At 34.9% G+C, this 20,906-nt stretch overlaps 1 protein-coding gene across 2 annotated transcripts in view; it reads left to right on the forward strand.

Annotated features, from left to right (window-relative positions):
• Window positions 1-20,263, forward strand: part of SMC2 (structural maintenance of chromosomes 2) — a 74,018-nt gene extending 53,755 nt beyond the window's left edge. The window contains exon 22 of one of the 2 annotated variants that reach the window (XM_057548497.1): window positions 54-20,263. In XM_057548497.1, the coding sequence (XP_057404480.1) occupies window positions 54-212 (159 nt within the window). In that variant the 3' untranslated portion in view covers window positions 213-20,263. The remainder of the gene's footprint in view (window positions 1-53) is intronic. The other variant, XM_057548496.1, reaches the window with a different exon arrangement.
• Window positions 20,264-20,906: the final 643 nt, after the last annotated feature.

Here is a 20,906-nt window from a genome sequence, read left to right on the forward strand (position 1 = left end):
CTTCAAGGATACTGCAAAAAGTACTTTTATGCTGTTTTTCTTTTTCCCTTAAGTTCATTGTGGTGTCCCTAAAGGAAGGTATGTTCAACAATGCAAACGTCCTTTTCAAAACCAAGTTTGTGGATGGTGTTTCTACAGTAGCCAGATTTACTCAGTGTCAAAATGGAAAAGTTCCAAAGGAAACCAAATCCAAGGCAAAAGGACCCAAATGATCACATATGGAAGTTAAAAGTACAAATTTATTCTTTCACCTTGACCTATTTTTTAAACATAAACTTTTTAAGAACTTGGGATTGATGTAATTTGTTCATATAAAAAATTTAGTATCATTTTGTTACCTAACCCATTTTCTCTTCCTTTATATAATCACTTATAAATGAGCATAAATTCCTCTGTTCTGAATTAGTGTTAACTATGGTCCAATTACTGTGAGTGTGATTTTATGTATGTCATCAAATGTTTTTTCTTACACAAGTCTTTTATATATTAGGGAGCCAGAGATACATATTTGGTGGTAAATTTTGTATGTAAAAGCAAAATTACAAAGAAACAGATGAAATTAAATTATAGGATAAATATAGCTGATAATCAGCTTTTAATAATTAGCTAATTCCTACGGTAATATTTGTGTGTTTTCTATTGCTAATAATGTCATTCAGGTAAGGAAGAATTATAAAGCAAGTAGCTGGACCAACAAAGGGAACACAAAGAAAGCTATTAGGCATGCACTGAGTTATTTGTGGTTAGTTCCTTGAGGACAATGCCAGATCCTTGATTTAGACTCAGATGGGAAGCAGATCTTAAAAGATTTCTGTCAGTCATTTTTAATGATGTTTGAATATCATGTTTCTGTATGCTTAGTAATTGGTCTGTGCAGTCTTGTCTTTTTAAAAATCTTTATGAGTATTTTAATAAAAGCTTGGGAGAAAGGTATGTTGCATGCTGCTCTCTGTTGCAAGTTTATCTGAAGTCTCCTAATATTTTCAAAAAGATTTTTGTCAGCCTTTTCATAATCCAATCAATCAATAACAATCTATTGGTGAGTGAGAATAGGAGCCAATATATATAAATAAATAGATCCATCTGTTCTACCAAAAGGACTCAAAATTTGATGATTATTATATTTCTTAGTGTCCTCTGCTTTCCAGCTTAAAACCATGAATTTCCTTTAAGATTTCAAAAGATGGCGCTAATAAACACCGTAAGAATACTATATATGGTTCTTAGTATCTCTTAGTATGTCCCTAGAACCATGTGTTTCAAACTCCAAATCTTGAAAGTTCTGACACAATCTAATCTGACCTTGGGTATGCTATTTTGGCCCCACATTTCTTAATACTTGAGTCTCAGTTCCTTTGTGGCATCCTTTTCCTAATGTATGCTCATACTTCCTGGCCTGGGTTTAATACTTCTCATGCTTCATCCTCATATCATATCTGAGCATGTCAGATAACACCCAGGTAACTGATACTGTGGGGCACATTGGAAAGACTGAATATGGAATTAGTTCTGTCCACTGTGGGAGGAGAAGGAGACAAAGCTGTAAATGCTGAGTTACAGGAAGTCCAGTGTCACATGCAAGAGACGTAAGTATATTTCTTTTCAAATGTTTTGCAAATCGTTTGCCAAAAAGAATTACATCATCAGTTCACACTGTCACCAATATAGTATGCCTGTTGACTAAAACCTAGTCAGACCTGGCTGTTAATTTTAATATTTCTAATTTACTAGTTATAAAATGGTATTTAATTGCTATTTGAATGATCATTTTATAAGTAACTTGTGGGATTGAATATTTTGCATATGTACTGATTTTGTTTCCTCTGCTAACAAATTTTCTATTTGTTTGCTTTCTGATGGAAATCCTCAAACATATTAAATTTTTGTGAGTAATATCATTATTCTTTGATTAGAGGGAACACATTAAGGGGAATGGGAACATTTGTTTCAAACATCTGCAATAATATGAGTAATATTTATTGAGCTTTTTCTATACATCAGACACTATTTTCATTTGCACACGTTTTCACACTTAATCCTAGTAATCCTAGTAATAATCCAGTGAGGTAAGTAACTTATTATCAGCACTATATAACGGAGGAAATTGAATTGAGCAGAGAAGTTAAGAAACTTGCCCACAGTGTTCATACAGTTACTGAATAGCAGAGCCAAGATACAAATCTTAGTAGTTGGTCTCCAGAACCTATTATACACTACCTCTCTGACAGCTCAAACATCTGCATTTATCGTACATAGTAAATTTAAAAGAGGTCTGGATGACTAGTATGCACAACATGTGAAAATTATCTTTCTTTAGGAAGAACCGCCAACATTTGAAGAAAGGATTCCTTGTATTTTTGTTTTGGTATTTCACGTATGCTAACAGCAAATGCAAAAGCAAAGACTTGAGAATCCCTCTTCCATATGGTGGAGTAATCTAACAGGCCAGTACTCCCACAGTCATGTCATTTGCAAATAAGAGTGATGAGAGCTGGCATATTTGCCTTTTCCCCAAAATTAGGAGCATTCAGTCTTTCAGCACTGAATATAATGTTAGTTCTAGGCCTTTGGTAGATACGCTTTATCAAGTTAAAGAAGTTCCCTTCTATTCCAAGTTTGATCATAATTTTGTCATGGATGGGTGTTGAATTTTCTCAAATGCTTTTTCTGCATTGATATGACCAGATGACTTTTTCTTTACACCTGTTAATGTTTTAAATTTACATTGCTTAATTTTTGAATATTAAACAAACAAGCCTTGTATCCTTGGAATAAACCCCACTAGGTCATGATGTATATTTCTTTTTAGCTGTTGCTGGACTCTATTTGCTAATAGTTTGATCATGATTTTTGTGAATATTCATGAGGGGCATTGTTCTGTAGGGTTTTTTGGTTTGTTTGGGTTTTTTTTTCTTCTACTTTTTGGTTTCAGGGTAATACTAGCTTTATAAAATGAATTTGGAAATGTTTCCTCTTCTGTTTTCTGGAGGGTTGTATAGAATTGGTGTTAATTCTTTATTTTGTAGAATTTTCCTGTGAAACCATCTGGGCCTAGAGATTGGGGAGGGGGGTCGTAAAATGAGTACAGTTTCTTTAATAGTTATTGGGCTATTTAAATTATCCATTTCATATTGGGTGACTTGTGATAGTTTGTATTTTTTGAGGAACTGTTTCATCTAAACTGTCAAATTAGTGTATAGAGGTTATGGCATTTCCTCATTATCCTTCTGATGTCTTCAAGTTCTAAATTGATATCCCTTGTTTTATTCCTGATAATGGTAATTTGTGTCTTTTCTCTTTTTATCTTTGTCAGTCTTGCTGGAGATTTGTCAATTTTATTGTCTTCAAAGATTTTCTAATTTACATTTTGACTATGGAATTTTTTTTGGAGTGTTTTTCTTACTATCCAAATACTTGGAGATTTTCCAGGGAGCTTTATTTTACTGATTTCTAGTTTAATTTTGTTATGGTCAGGGCTCATACTTTGTATCATTTCAATTTTTAAAAAAATTGTTAGAAAATGATAGATTTAAGTACTTCTATTAGGAAATTTAAAAAGATACAAATTCAGTGATCTAAAGTTCTCTTAATCTTCTTTTTTCTAGATAAGAATAAAATAAACCCAAATTAAATAGATAGAAATAATAAAGTGTAAAAATCAACAATGTATACGACAGAAGAACAATGGAGAAAATCAATGAAACCAACATCTGTTTCTCAAAAGAGCAACAAAATCAGTAGATCTCTAATTAGACCAATCAAGTAAACCAGAGAAATTACAAATCACAAATATCAGGAATGAAGGAAGAGTTGACACTATGGATCTTACCTTACTTAAAAGGATACAAAATTATGACCATTTTTACGCCAGTAAATTTGACAACTTAAGACAAAATAGAACAATTAGGAAAATAAAACTCACCAAAACTGACACAAGAAGAGACAAAACCTGAATAGCCTCACATCTATGAATACAATTGAAATTATTATTAAATATCTTCCCACAAAGAAAACTCCAATCCCATATAGTTTCTCTTATTAATTTTTCCATTCAATGAAGAAATAACACCAATCATAATTATACAAAGTTTTTCAGAAAGTAGAGGGGGAGGGAATACTTCCAACTTATTTTATGAGGCCAGTGTCGTCTGATACTAGAACTTGACAAAGACATTACAAAACAAACAAGAAAGTAACAGAACAGTGGTCCTCATGAACATAGGAACAAAAATCCTGAAAATATTAGCAAGCCAAATCTAACAACATCTATAAAAGCTAAGCCATTTTCAGGTTTTTCAAAAGATGGTACTGACATATTTATTTGGAAAAACAAGCATACATGAAGAGTAACTAAAAATGAGTCATAGACCCAAAAGTAGTTAAAACACTTCTAGAAGACCATTTTGGTGGCCTTAGATTAGGCAAAGATTTCCTAGGACAAAAAACAAACCATAAAAAAAAAAAGACAAATGGAACATTAAAATTGAATTGAAAATCTCTTCAAAAGATAACAAAAAGACCACAGACTAGGAGAAATTATTTGCAGTGTACAGAGTTGACAGAATTGAGTACAAGATGTATAAAGAACTTATAACTAACATTGGATATTTGCATGAATGGTGCAAAAGCAGTGGTAGGTAAAACTGCTGTCACTTGGCATAAATCAAGGCAGTGCCACACTGTACAAGTAGTACTGATCGCATTCTTCACTGCCATTTATTTGAATTTTTTAAAAATGGCAGTTTCACTTGAGTGTATTTAATGAAGCTGTAAAAGTTATATCTCAACATCTTGAGTACATGTCTTCAATAACCTGAGTGATAAAATGAGAATTATGTATAAAGCACATATCAAAACATGGTTTTTTTCAGAAATGCAGTTATTTCAGTTGGGGTCTGAAGTAACCCTTTTCATGGAATTCCATTTTTACTTGAACAGATAGACTAAGACAAACTATAGTTATTAAGTCTATGGTATTTGGTAGACATCTGTCAAAAATGAACAAAGTGAGCCTGTCATAAGAACCTGACATTTTTGTTGCAAATAATAAAATTGTAGCTCTCAAATGAAAATTAGAATTTTGGCAACCTTGTATTCCTCATTGTGGACTTTACATCTTCTCAATACTAAAGACTTTTCTGATAACACTGGTAGTAATATTAACACGTGGGATTTTTTTTTAGGTATTGTATTATGAAATGTGTTAACATTTTGAAGACCTGCATAACTCAGTGAATGGTATTTTCCAGTGACCAGTGTGTGATGTTACAAAATCATGGATGGGTAAAATAGCCATTCTAATTACAGGAAAGACCAGTGATTCTAGTGTTAGAAGGTAGGAGAACTTTTGACACAGTTTCAGATTCCACATAGCAACTGGCTTAAGAAGCTGTCACTTGTTGCATTTTGTTGTTAGTATCAGGAAAGAATATCTACATTATCTAATACTCCTCCCCTTCCCAACTATGTGTTCATTCTCAACTCTAGACAGGAAACTTGAATAAGTTGTGTAAGTAGAAAGGGGTGGAGGCAGGATTTAAACTCAGACTGTCTAGCTGAAGAGCCATACTCCTAGCCATTATGATATAACAAACTGTAAGTTAGTTAGGTATACTCCTTGCCTTGTACCTGGAGCTGAGAGAACATTCACATTATTTTCCATAGGTGAGATTCTTATGTCACATGTCATGCATGGGTGGGAGCAAGGAGTGATATATTTAAATCCATTGTAGAGAACAAAGATTGCAGATTAGTCCTAAGGGTTTAGTGAGATAGTATGGTTACTAATCCCTAAAGGTGTGACAGAATGGTAGGCATAAGCGGTCCCTTTTCTTGCCACCAGTTAAGGATCAGAGTTTTCTTCAATGGCCTGAGGCTTCACGTATTATCCTTTACCACTTACGCGGGTTATAGGATGAGCTCTGTTACCTGATGGTCATTCAGCATCTAAAGTTCTTTTAAATCTCAAGGCTCACTCTTGCTGCATTCTGCGTATTGGTCCTAGTGCACACTGCTGCCCTATTTAGACATTTTGGCATTCTAAGCCCTCTAATCACAGCCTATCTTAAACTGTCTTTCTGAAGGAGCCCTACCCCACCCAATCTGCAACAGCTGCCACTCCTGAACACAGCTTTCTTCTCTATCTCTACGTTTTTGCGCATGCTGTTCTCTCCACGTAGAAGTTACTCTGTACCATCCTACCTACAGTGTACCATTCCTCAAGATTCTGCTCAAAAGTCGCCACTTCTATGGATCCTTCTCTATTCCCATCCCCTTCAAACGGCATCAAAAAATAGTCCAAAGTTGTAGTAACTGAACACGTCTTAGTTCTTCTAGTACATTATAAACTGCTGAGTGCATCTCTTTAGAGCTCGTAACCTATTAGTGCCTTGATCTCAAAGATTATTTGCTTAATAAATGAGTATAAGGAATCATAAAAGTTAAAGATGGAACAGACCATGGTATTAACTCATTACCACACTGTATGGATTATCAAACTAACTAGAATGAGATAGATTGACCCATATTCACTCTGAAAAGTTACTAGTAGGATTTTGTCATATAACCATGCTTGTTAATGAAGTGTCACAGTAAAATTTTATAAGCCAGGATTTCATGCTAGAGATTTTTTCCTCCAAAGAATTAAAAGAATTGATGGTATCAGCCCTTTTATATATTATTATCTATTATTTCCTATTCTACTGACATTTTTGTAGGTGTGAAAAGTATATAAATTGTCTAAACTATTGTATTCCAAAGTTGAAAGGTTTTTATTTCACATCAACTTTAATCAAAGACATAATTTTAAATCCCTTAGTAACTTAGGTATAGAAGTTTGCTTCATTGTTAATTACTTAGGATTAAAAATCCACAGCAGATGTTAATTTGAGGAAAAGAAAAGAAAAAAAATCTAAACAAGACTTTTATCCTGAGAGTGCTTCCAGCTCAGCATAAGGAGGCAGGTGTTAAACATACCCTGACTACCCGTGCTTTGGGGGACCAGAAAGAGCATGAATAATTTACTTTTATAAACAACTCCAGTACGTTAGCTTTATCTTCCACCCCCTCTCTCAAGTAATTTCCACCAGGCCTACGTGGACCAAAACTGCACGGTGCTGCCAATCCACGGCCTGTGCTCTTCCCTGGTGGGTTGCTGTTGAAAACGTGAGAAGGCGAAACGTAGATTCAGGATAAAGAGAGAAAAGAAAGGAAGAAAACAAGCATATGTTGCATGTAGTTTCACCTGTTACCTGATTTTAACAACAAAGTTGCTGTGATCATTCTCATAGATGAGAAAACAGAGGCTCAGAGAAGCTAATTTACCTCCTCAGTTAAGGTGCAGCAAAATCAGAATTTGAATGTGGCTCTTAACGCCAAGGTTCATGATCTTTCAACTACACAACTGTTTCTAAAGTATTACTTTAAAATGTAAAAACTATTTAAAGGAAAAAAAAACTTTACACCTAAGATTTACTTAAATATGTATAACTTTGAAATGAACTCCTTTTGCCTTCCATTCTCATAAAACTGTAAAATAACAAAAAATACAAAATGAGTACAAACCACCACAAAAACTAAGTTTAGCTCAATAACGTCTAATTATGCAGGTAAAGGTGAAATAGTTAATGCTTAGAGCGAGACTCTGAAGAGCAGCGTGTTAATGTGAATCTTGTAATGAATCATTTTCCCACCACTTCCCTCACTCTTCACCACTATAAAACCTTGTACGGCACGCTATAATGTCATTTTCTCATCACCTGCTGGGTGTACATATTAAGAACACCTCGGTGCTTTTATTTCATAGCCTATTAAAATACCTCTACTTCATGCTAAAGAGATTGTTTATAGAAGTATAAATGAAATCACCATGCAATGCTTAATATGCAAGCTGTTGAGATGAGCCCCAAATATTATGTATGTATTTTTAAACTTACCAAAATAAAAGCACAAAAATTTAACTGAAGGCATTACAGACCTGAGAACGTATCCTGAGATTGCTCCCCAGAGATCCTCAAATTGCAGTTTGAAAAAGATTGCACTATAGTATATCAAAGATATACTGACATAATTTGTATAGAGGATCATTATTCTCTAACAAAGGCAAGGTTCTTTTCACAGCAGCATTTTTACTAGTATTTCACATCTCTGTTCCACTATACTTCATGTAGGATAAAGCTTCTCCACCTTCCTGAAAGGTGACAGCTTCAGAACACCCTTCCTGCCTGTTATTTTGGGACTAAGGAAAGCTAGCTGGAATAGCTCTCCCATTTTGGGTCTAATTTTTAATTTCTCAAAGCCCTGTAAAAATGTCAAATGTAATGCAACCTATTTATTATGCCTCTTTCATAATGTGAAATTGATAATATCAAACTGATAGGATGATAGAAAAATTAAATTAGACAATGGTACATGTTTGTCCTTTCTTGAAACATGTAAGGTACAGAAAACATGTTAAACCCTATTCCCACTAGCATATGGAGACAAGGTATGGAAACAACCTAAGTGTCCATTGATGGATGAATGGATAAAGAAAATGTGATACACACACACACACACACACACACACACACACACACACACACACACACACAGGAATATTATTCAGCCATGAAAAAGGACATCTTGCCATTTGCAACAACATGGATGGACTTTGAGGACATTATACTAAGTGAAATAAGTGAGACAGAGAAAGACAAATACCATATGATCTCACTTACATGTGGAATCTAAAACAAAACAAAAAAACCCTAAGCTTGCAGAGAACAGATTGGTGGTTCCCAGGGGTGGGGGATGGGCGAAATGGGTGAAGAGGGTCGAAAGGTAAAAACTTTCAGTTATAAAATAAATAAATAATGGGGACGTAACGTACAGCATGGTGATTATAGTTAATACTATATTGTAATTTGAAATTTGATAAGAGAGATCTTAAAAGTTCTCATAAAAAATTTTTATAACTAAGTATGGCAATGGATGTTAACTAGGCTTACTGTGGTGATCATTTTGCAATATATACAAATACTGACATTATATTGTATACCTGAAACTAATATAATGTTATATGTCAGTTTCACCTCAATTTTTAAAAAACGAAGCTGGAAAGCAGTCTAGGACTGGATTGAGAAAAGTCTATTTGACTTTCAACTGTCCTCTTAACAAATTAATTTGAACGGAAAATTGATGCTAGAAAATCTAATCAGATATCAGGAGAATAAAATTGAAACTCTCTCCTAAAATATAAAAGGAAAACGGACAAAAATTATTCAAATGTGGCTGTAGCCCCATTTAGAAATTAGAAAATTTAGCACAATTCTAACAAGAGCAATAACCAGAGACATAATTAAAATGTTCCTGAATGGGAAAAAAATACGACAAAGGCAGGTAAAAGATGTTCCTGCATTTTAGGCAAAATTGTTGGAAAAGGAACCACATCTAAAGCTATCTAGGCCTTCTGATTTGCTTTTTATTACAAAGGCACCGTCTCTAACTAAACTGGAAGTCTGATAAATTCAAACTTGAATTCATGGTGTGAAAATTGTCAATTTACTAACTTTTTAACTCCAGGCACATTAAATAGACTACACTTTTTGGTGCCTCCCGCTCTGTCTAAACTACAGACAATGACAACAAACCTAACTCAGTAACCTGGGATGGAAATAAGGTTCCGCTTAGGTTCTTAAGCCTTGGAGAGAGTCTGGGTAACAGAGCATCAGAATCAACACGTCCCTTTCAGGAGCCTCTCATCCTTTCACGCCTGCCTCAGGCACTCTCCTTTTCTTCCCTCCTGAACCTGTCCGCTCAAGTCTTGCTGACAAACCTGATTCTCCCACTTTTGCCTGGCCTTTTGGTGTTTAATGGCATGCTCTTGTAGGTAGATCCTTTGCCAGTATTTCTACAGGACAATTTTTCCCCAGTACTATCTTTTTTTTCCCCAAAGCCCTGTTCCTACCTCACTTCCAGGTCCAGCCTCAGTCTCTTGAACTACAGCCCAGGCTCAGCCTTGCGTCCTCTGCTTGTCTGGGAAGGAAATTTGGACCTTTAGAATATTTTTAAGTAAAAATATTCTAATGAGGAATTCGACTCATAAATGCTTTCTTTCTCTAAAAGAACATCCAAACTTTGGGAGAATAATGCCAACTAATCTAGTTATTGCAGAATCCCTTAAAGCAATGATGCTCTCCAACATGTCACAGGGAACATTATCAAATAATCCAGATAAAAAGGCTTGTCGCACATTAAGTTTATAAATGTAGCAACTGCCACAATGGAAGAATTTCTTAGCACTGAATCTTTCAGGTGATCACAACAAATTAACGTGCTGGTGCAAAGACCTGTTTTAGCAGGTGTGCAGGTTGTGACAGATTCCACTGAAATTGCAATGAGCAGTCTTCATGTTTTTACATTTCTTTTCCTGTGAACACATGCTCAGAGATATTTCAGTTCTAGTTTTTAGCTTCTCACCCAAATTATCATTCTTAATACAAATTCCTGTTTGCACCTGAAAGCACTCCATTTCAACTGGTGTTTTCTTACAGCATGTATACATTATTTAATATTAAAATGTTTCAAAGTGAGCTTATTAAAACCCGCACCATCTTTTTGGTTGGTATGACTCAGGAAATACAGTGAGGAGGCAGCAGTTATTTGGAGAGGGAGAGGCATCAGTTCGCAGATCACTTTTGTTAGAAAACATGGTGGGGGAAGTTATATGTTGAACACTTCGGCTATTTGCCATTTCCCAAGAAAGCAAAAAATGCCCCAAGCCACATATAGCTTTTCCATTCCACACGCATATGAAACAAAATTAGAAAGTACTAACAGTAGTGCAGGACTTTTACAATTGCACTTGGATATTCTCTCATTTTCAAACTTTAAATTACATCATTAAACTTATTTTAACTATTTTTTTCTTTATGTTTTCATGTGGTTTTTTTTGAATTTTATTTATTTTTATACAGCAGGTTCTTATTAGTCATCTATTTTATACATATTAGTGTATATATGTCAATCCCAATCTCCCAATTCATCCCACCACCACCTCCCCACCCCCAGCTTTCCCCCCTTGGTGTCCATACGTTTGCTCTCTACATCTGTGTATCTATTTCTGCCTTGCAAACTGGTTCATCTGTACCATTTTTCTAGATACCACATATATGCCTTAATGTATGATATTTGTTTTTCTCTTTCTGACTTACTTCACTCTGTATGACAGTCTCTAGGTCCATCCACATATCTACAAATGACCCAATTTCATTCCTTTTTATGGCTGAGTAACATTCCATTGTATATATGTACCACATCTTCTTTATCCATTCGTCTACCAGCGGACATTTAGGTTGCTTCCATGACTTGGCTATTGTAAATAGTGCTGCAATGAATATTGGAGTGAAAGTGTCTTTATGAATTATGGTATTCTCTGGGTATATGCCCAGTAGTGGGATTGCTGGGTCATATGGTAATTCTATTTTTAGTTTTTTAAGGAACCTCCATAATGTTCTCCATAGTGGCTGTATCAACTTACATTCCTACCAACAATGCAAGAGGGTTCCCTCTTCTCCACACCCTCTCCAGCATTTGTTGTTTGTAGATTTTCAGATGATTAACGGTGAGAGGTGATACCTCATTGTAGTTTTGATTTGCATTTCTCTAATAATTAGTGATGTTGAGCAGCTTTTCACGTGCCTCTTGGCCATCTGTATGTCTTCTTTGGAGAAATGTCTATTTAGGTCTTCTGCCCACTTTTTGATTGGGTTGTTTGTTTTTTTAGTATTGAGCTGCAGGAGCTGTTTATATATTTTGGAGATTAATCCTTTGTCCGTTGATTCATTTGCAAATATTTTCTCCCATTCTGAGGGTTGTCTTTTCCTCTTGTTTGTACTTTCCTTTGCTGCGCAAAAGCTTTTAAAGTTTCATTAGGTCCCATTTGTTCACTTTTGTTTTTATTTCCATTACTCTAGGAAGTGGGTCAAAAAAGATCTTGCTGTGATTTATGACAAAGAGTGTTCTTCCTATGTTTTCCTCTAAGAGTTTTATAGTGTCTGGTCTTACATTTAGGTCTTTAATCCATTTTGAGTTTATTTTTCTGTGTGGTGTTAGGGAGTGTTCTAATTTCATTCTTTTACATGTAGCTGTCCAGTTTTCCCAGCACCACTTATTGAAGAGACTGTCTTTTCTCCATTGTATATCCTTGCCTCCTTTGTCATAGATTAGTTGACCATAAGTGTGTGGGTTTATCTCTGGGCTTTCTATCGTGTTCCATTGATCTATATTTCTGTTTTTGTGCCAATACCATATTGTCTTGATTACTGTAGCTTTGTAGTATAGTCTGAAGTAGGGAGCCTGATTCCTCCAGGTCCATTTTTTCCCCTCCAGAATTCTTTGGCTATTTGGGGTCTTTTGTGTCTCCATACAAATTTTAAGATTTTTTTGTTCCAGTTCTGTAAAAAATGTCATTGGTAATTTGATAGGGATTGCATTGAATCTGTAGATTGCTTTGGGTAGTATAGTCATTTTCACAATATTGATTCTTCCAATCCAAGAACACGGTATTTCTCTCCATCTGTTTGTGTCATCTTTTATTTCTTTCATGAGTATATTACAGTTTTCTGAGTACAGGTCTTTTGCTTCCTTAGGTAGGTTTATTCGTATGTATTTTATTCTTTTTGTTGCAATGGTGAATGGGATTGTTCCCTTAATTTCTCTTTCTGATCTTTTGTTGTTAGTGTATAGGAATGCAAGAGATTTCTGTGCATTAATTTTGTATCCTGCAACTTTACCAAATTCATTGATTAGCTCTAGTAGTTTTCTGGTGGAGTGTTTAGGATTATCTATGTATAATATCATGTCATCTGCAAACAGTGACAGTTTTACTTCTTCTTTTCCAATTTGGATTCCTTTTATTTCTTTTTCTTCTCTGATTGCTGTGGCTAGGACTTCCAAAACTATGTTGAATAATAGTGGTGAGAGTGGACATCCTTGTCTCGTTCCTGATCTTAGAGGAAATGCTTTCAGTTTTTCACCATTGAGAATGATGTTTGCTGAGGGTTTGTCGTATATGGCCCTTATTATGTTGAGGTAGGTAACCTCTATGCCCACTTTCTGGAGAGTTTTTATCATAAATGGGTGTTGAATTTTGTCAAAAGCTTTTTCTGCATCTGTTGAGATGATCATATGGTTTTTATTCTTCAATTTGTTAATATGGTGTATCACATTGACTGATTTGTGTATATTGAAGAATCCTTGCATCCCTGGGATAAATACCACTTGATCATGGTGTATGATCCTTTTAATGTGTTGTTGGATTCTGTTTGATAGTATTTTGTTGAGGATTTTTGCATCTATATTCATCAGTGATATTGGTCTGTAATTTTCTTTTTTTGTAGTATCTTTGTCTGGTTTTGGTATCAGGGTGATGGTGGCCTCGTAGAATGAGTTTGGGAGTTTTCCTTCCTCTGCAATTTTTTGGAAGAGTTTGAGAAGGATGGGTGTTAGCTCTTCTCTAAATGTTTGATAGAATTCACCTGTGAAGCCATCTGGTCCTGGACTTTTGTTTGTTGGAAGATTTTTAATCACAGTTTCAATTTCATTACTTGTGATTGGTCTGTTCATATTTTCTGTTTCTTCCTGGTTCAGTCTTGGAAGGTTATACCTTTCTAAGAATTTGTCCATTTCTTCCAGGTTGTCCATTTTATTGGCATAGAGTTGCTTGTAGTAGTCTCTTAGGATGCTTCGTATTTCTGCAATGTCTGTTGTAACTTCTTTTTCATTTCTAATTTTATTGATTTGAATCCTCTCCCTCTTTTTCTTGATGAGTCTGGCTAAAAGTTTATCAATTTTGTTTATCTTCTCAAAGAACCAGCCTTTAGTTTTATTGATCTTTGCTATTGTTTTCTTTGTTTCTATTTCATTTATTTCTGCTCTGATCTTTATGATTTCTTTCCTTCTGCTAACTTTGAGGGTTTGTTTTTGTTCTTCTTTCTCTGGTTCCTTTAGGTGTAAGGTTAGATTATTTATTTGAGATTTTTCTCGTTTCTTGAAGTAGGATTGTATTGCTGTAAACCTCCCTCTTAGGACTGCTTTTGCTGCATCCCATAGGTTTTGGATCATCGTGTTTTCATTGTCATTTGTCTCTAGGTATTTTTTGATTTCCTCTTTGATTTCTTCAGTGATATCTTGGTTATTTAGTAATGTATTGTTTAGCCTCCATGTGTTTGTATTTTTTACAATTTCTTCCCTGGAATTTACTTCTAATCTCATAGTGTTGTGGTCAGAAAAGATGCTTGATATGATTTCAGTTTTCTTAAATCTACCAAGGCTTGATTTGTGACCCAAGATGTGATCTATCCTGGAGAATGTTCCATGTGCACTTGAGAAGAAAGTGAAATCTGCTTTTTTTGGATGGAATGTCCTATAAATATCAATTAAATCTATCTGGTCTATTGTGTCATTTAAAGGTTGTGTTTCCTTAATTTTCTGTCTGGATGATCTGTCCATTGGTGTAAGTGAGGTGTTAAAGTCCCCCACTATTACTGTGTTACTGTTGATTTCCTCTTTTATAGCTGTTAGCATTTACCTTGTGTATTGAGGTGCTCCTATATTGGGTGCATATATATTTATAACTTATATCTTCTCATATTCATCCCGTGATCATTATGTAGTGTCCTTCCTTGTCTCTTGTAACATTCTTTATTTTAAAGTTATTTTATCTGATATGAGTATTGCTACTCCAGCTTTCTTTTGATTTCCATTTGCATGGGATATCTTTTTCCATCCCCTCACTTTCAGTCTGTATGTGTCCCTAGGTCTGAAATGGGTCTCTTGTAGACAGCATATATATGGCTCTTGTTTTTGTATCCATTCAGTGAGCCTTTGTCTTTTGGTTGGAGCATTTAATCTATTCACATTTAAGGTAATTATTGATATGTATGTTCCTATTACCACTTTCTTCATTGTTTTGGGTTTGTTTTTGTAGGACCTTTTCTTCTCCTGTGTTTCACATTTAGAGAAGTTCCTTTAGCATTTGTTGTAGAGCTGGTTTGATGGTGCTGAATTCTCTTAGCTTTTGCTTGTCTGTAAAGCTTTTGATTTCTCTGTCAAATCTGAAGATCCTTACTGGGTAGAGTAATCTTGGTTGTAGGTTCTTCCCTTTCATCACTTTAAGTATATCATGCCACTCCCTTCTGGCTTGTAGAGTTTCTGCTGAGAAATCAGCTGTTAACCTTATGGGAGTTCCCTTGTATGTTATTTGTCATTTTTCCCTTGCTGCTTTCAATAATTTTTCTTTGTCTTTAATTTTTGCCAGTTTGATTACTATGTGTCTCGGCGTGTTTCTCCTTGGGTTTATCCTGTATGGGACTCGCTGCACTTCCTGGACTTGGGTGGCTATTTCCTTTCCCATGTTAGGGAAGTTTTCGACTATCATCTCTTCAAATATTTTCTCTGGTCCTTTCTCTCTCTCTTCTCCTTCTGGGACCCCTATAATGCGAATGTTGTTGTGTTTCATGTTGTCCCAGAGGTCCCTTAGGCTGTCTTCATTTCTTTTCATTCTTTTTTCTTTATTCTGTTCTGCAGCAGTGAATTCCACCATTCTGTCTCCAGGTCACTTATTCATTCTTCTGCCTCAGTTATTCTGCAATTGATTCCTTCTAGTGTATTTTTCATTTCAATTATTGTATTGTTCATCTCTGAATAATTGTTTGTTCTTTAATTCTTCTAGGTGTTTGTTCTTTAAATCTTCTAGGTCTTTGTTAAACATTGCTTGCATCTTCTCGATCTTTGCCTCCATTCTTTTTCTGAGGTCCTGGATCATTTTCACTATCATTATTCTGAATTCGTTTTCTGGAAGGTTGCCTATCTCCACTTCATTTAGTTGGTTTTCTGGAGTTTTATCTTGTTCCTTTATCTGTTACATGGTTCTCTGCCTTTTCATTTTGTCTATCTTTCTGTGTATGTAGTTTTCGTTCCACAGGCTTGTGCAGGATTGTAGTTTTTCTTACTGCTGCTGTCTGCCCTCTGGTGGATAAGGCTATCTAAGAGGCTTGTGCAAGCTTCCTGATGAGAGGGACTGGTGGTGGGTAGAGTTGGATGTTGCTCTGGTGTGCAGAGCTCAGTAAAACTTTAATCAGCGTATCTGCTGCTGGGTGGGGCTGAGTTCCCTTCCTGTTGGTTGTTTGGCCTGAGGTGACCCAGCACTGGAGCCTGCAGCCTCTTTGGTGGGGCTAATGGTGGACACCGGGAGGGCTCACACCAAGGAGTACTTCCCAGAACTTCTGCTACCAGTGTCCTTGTCCCTGTGGTGAGCCACAGCTGCCCCCCGCCTATGCAGGAGACCCTGCAACACTAGCAGGTAGGTCTGGTTCAGTCTCCTATGGGGTCACTGCTCCTTCCCCCGGGTCCTAATGCCCACAATACTTTGTGTGTGCCCTTCAAGAGTGGAGTCTCCGTTTCCCCCAGTCTTGTCGAAGTCCTGCAATCAAATCCCGCTAGCCTTCAAAGTCTGATTCTCTGGGAATTCCTCCTCCCATTGCCAGACCCCCAGGTTGGGAAGCCTGACGTGGGGCTCAGAACCTTCACTCCACTGGATGGACTTCTGTGGTATAACTGTTCCCCAGTTTGTGAGTCACCCACCCAGCAGTTGTGGGATTTGATTTTTATTGTGATTGTGCCCCTCCTACCATCTCATTGTGGCTTCTCCTTTGTCTTTGGATGTGGGGTATCTTTGTTGGTGAGTTCCAGTGTCTTCCTGTAGATGACTGTTCAGCAGTTAGTTGTGATTCTGGTGCTCTTGCAAGAGGGAGTGAATGCACGTCCTTCCACTCTGCCATCTTGCAACTATTTTTTATTTATTCTAAATTATAAGAAAAATGGATGTGCAGGGCAGAAGAAACTCAATTTATATTTTATATCTGAACATTAAAAAGAAAATTAGTCCTCCCCCTCCCCACCCACACTCCTGTTTCTAGAATAATGCCTTTGGACCACTTCTGTTTCAGTCTTTCTTTCCTAAATAATATTAGCAATTCCCTTTCCATTGTGTCAGTATCATAAAGTTTCAAGGTTTTATTTGAGCAGGTTTCTTTTTGATCTACAAGATATGGAAGTGACCTTTCTATTTAATTAGTTTAAGAAGAAATTCCATCATGCATTCTACTTCTTATTTGCATCCTCAGTCAAATATTGTAATCCACCTATCATTGTTGTATAGTGGACTTCTCACAAGCTAGACAAGGCAAGTCAACTTTAGCCTACAACAAGACTCAACTGAATGATACAATACTGGTTCACACTTGTTTTTCTCTCATTGGTGATATTCTTTTATGTCACTCTTATTGTAAACATAGAACATTAGTTTGTCTCTGAGGCCATTCAATTATTTTTACAAAAGAATTCAAGGCAGTGTTTTGTGTCAAGTTTTCTGCTGCTTTGCATACATCTAGTTATTTAAGGTTCAACAATGAATGGCATAGCTTCTGTATACTTTGAACTCTGTTTAGACAATATTGAATCAATTTTGCCATGGTCCACTGACCTGCCTCACTGCCCTCTGGGTAGAAAGAAAGAAAATTATATCCTGAGGGAGGAACACAACTCTCTAGGTCCCAGGCGTCTTAGAAAGGCTTTCTTGGTCAAAACACAGATGTGCATTTTTCCTTATTTATGATTGCTTCTAGGAGAATACTACATATGTTTACTTTTTTTCTTACTATATAAAATTTTGAAAGATTACATAAAAGATTTGGAAGGTATTGTGCAAAACATGAAATCACAGAGGATAGTGGTATTTATGAGTGTTTTTTATATTCAAATAATTCATCCATATTATTGATAAGTGTATATATTGTTATGTAGTATACTTCATGTTTTAAAAATAATGTTTACGAGGATAACATTGTTAAGAAACTAGAAACCACCATAGTTTGTATCTGACCTGGTTGCTGGGACACAAAGGAAGTTATGTAAAGAAAATTGATTCAACTCAGAAAAAGCCTAGTGAATAATATGTAACTTCCCTGCTTGAATTATGCATGACTCTATTTTGTTTCCCAGTCAGCCACATCTGAGCTGATCATACACATTTATATCAATTTATTAGCCATCCATCTAAAAATGAAAGATTCTAAGAGTAATGAAAGTGTATAGTGAGGATGTCCAAGAAATAAATAACCACCTATATATGTGTAAGCACTAGGCTGTCAGACACTTCTAACAGGTAAAGTAAATAAATTAACCCCCCCCCCAAAATCACTTAACAGTATACGGTGTATAACATGATTCTGCAACATAAAATACAAAGAATAAAGTACTTAAAATGTAGAGAAAATACACTTTAAAACTTTTAAAGCAATAAATCAAGAAAATAAATCAATAAATCAAGAAAAATCAGGAATTAGGTGCTTCCTTTTCTCTCAGTATTTATGAAACAAAATAAACTTTATGAAATAAGAAAGATATGATTAAATGAAAGAAGAGCCTGGAATAAAATTGTGCTGAGAAGCAAACAAATAAAAAGAAACTGCATGAGATAAGAAAAAACATAATGATCCTAAAAAGCAAATAAAATAAAAATTTACATTAGAAACTGTTAAGCTCAGTCTGAAAAACCAAATCAATATTATGGAAAACAAATGTACTCTTTTAGTTATTGAAAAAATAAAAAAGGACATAAAAAGAGAAAAATAAGTAATTGAAAATAACAGAGTTTAGCCAAAAGGGGCCTAATACTCTTCCTAAAGAAGTGTCAGAAACAAATTTCCTAGAAAATAAAGATGTAAGGGAAGAGTATTTTCCAGAAGTGAAGAAAGGCCTGAGCTTAAAAGGTTTCACTGAGTGTTTAATGTTTAATGTATCTATAAATAATATATAAATATATAAATTAAATGTAAGTAAGTAATGTATAAACATATGTATTTTTTAAGTGTAAATAAAGAATTTCATTAGCATTTTGGCAAAAATGTCTTATGAAGGAAAAATCTCTGACTGGCCTTGATATCTCCTTCACAATATTATATATCAAAAGATACTTAAATAGAATCTACATGGAAAAAAGTCGTAACAGATGAATCCTACATTCAGTCAAATTGATAACCATTTGAGAAAGCAATTAAAATTGCATATAGTCCAAATTGTATTCCAGTGGTGCCTAACTTAAATGCTATTCCTTCTTTCTGATTTTTTTATTTGTTTGACAAACTACCTGAAAAGAATTCAAATTAGGTTAGGCTTACAAAGCACAGTTGAGTTCCATAAAACTCATATAAGAAGTTATACAGCACAGTAATGTTTACTACGTACATTTCCACTAGAAGTCTACATTCTAATTTTTAAGTGGTCACAAATCTGTATTTCATGCAAAATAAAATTTCTTTATAATCATAGTTTATTATAATTATGGTACCTTAAATTTATTGGGGCTCTAAATTTTATTAGAAGTATTAAAATGAAATTAGAAACAATTTAGCTCCCAATTTACTGACATACTATTGAAGAAAAAGTCAGCTCCACAGGCCAAATTAACTCTATGTGTGCATTTAAACATTAAGTGCATGCTGTTCAGATTGGTGCAATCTGGATTTAGGATCAAGATTTCTATGCCAAGAATTTGGGGACACGCTGACTTAGCCTGACATAAACAACTCTGGTGTATTGCTAAGGTAACATTCAGAAATGCAGGAATACTGTGGACAGAAGTAAGATTCAGATATTGATAGCTAAGAGTTTATAAGTAACCATCATGTATAGCCAGGCAAACATATTCACATTTCACCTTGTATTCATAGGTCATAGAATAGTTTGTGTGAGTTTTATTGGCCTTTGCAACTTCATAAAGAGATGGACAAGTTTTGACTATATCCGGTCAAAACTATTTTCTCTTTACAAAAATATGTAGTTCACTATTGAAAACACATATAAGACAATAAAAATCACTCACAATGTTATTACCCAGTTATAACCAGTTCACATTGTCATGTATACACTTTTGGTATTTCTTTCTGTAAGTATGGAATATATACTCTTTTTTAAAAAGGTGCATATTTTTACAACTTTTTTTCTTGAACAACATATGTTGTTTGCAGATGTTTTCATGTTCTTTTACTATAAAATGTTAAATTATGTATATTAATGCATTCATAATTATGGTACATGTTTTTATATGACATCTCAATACTTACATGTGTGTTACATGTATACATATATGCTATAACTATGATGGAATGCATTTACATTCAGATGGCAAATAATTATGGAAATTGTTCATGATATTTTGTAAAAGGGAAGAAAATGTACAAAAATCATGTGCCTTTTAAAAAATAAATTGTATACATATACTATATATATATGTATAGTGTATATGTTTGTGTGTGTATAAAATAGAAAAATAGATATTTTTAGCCAATCTAATAATTGTGGGTCTTTGTTTCCAGATCTTGTTGTAAGTAACCTTGTGATGAACATCATTATAGGTAAATCTTTGCACACATCCTTATATGTTTCTGTTTTTTCCATGCCTGTTACATGATGCAGGTATCTAGTAAATGTTTGTTAAATAATTTTCAAAGTATTTATAAATTTAATTGCAAACATATAATTCTGCCTTTGATAAGACCTTTCCAACACTGAAAATATGTTAAATGTGACAGTAAATTTTACTACTTAGATTTTTGCTATGCCCTTGCAACATGTCTCTGTCCTTTGTCTATTTCTTCATGAGTCCATTGCTCACACTACTTCCAGTATTCTTCTAAAATGAAGGATGATCCAATTACGTCTTTCTTTTAAAACTATATATGTATTCCCTATTATCCACAAACTAAGTATCCAAGCACAGTGATATTGTAACTGTGGTCTCTGCTTCAGGTTCAGTCTCCACCACACAACTCCTTCACTCCCAGGTCCTTCGCTACAGCCATAAC

This window comes from Balaenoptera acutorostrata, chromosome 6, assembly GCF_949987535.1.
Source record: "Balaenoptera acutorostrata chromosome 6, mBalAcu1.1, whole genome shotgun sequence".
NCBI classification, from domain to species: Eukaryota; Metazoa; Chordata; class Mammalia; order Artiodactyla; family Balaenopteridae; genus Balaenoptera; species Balaenoptera acutorostrata.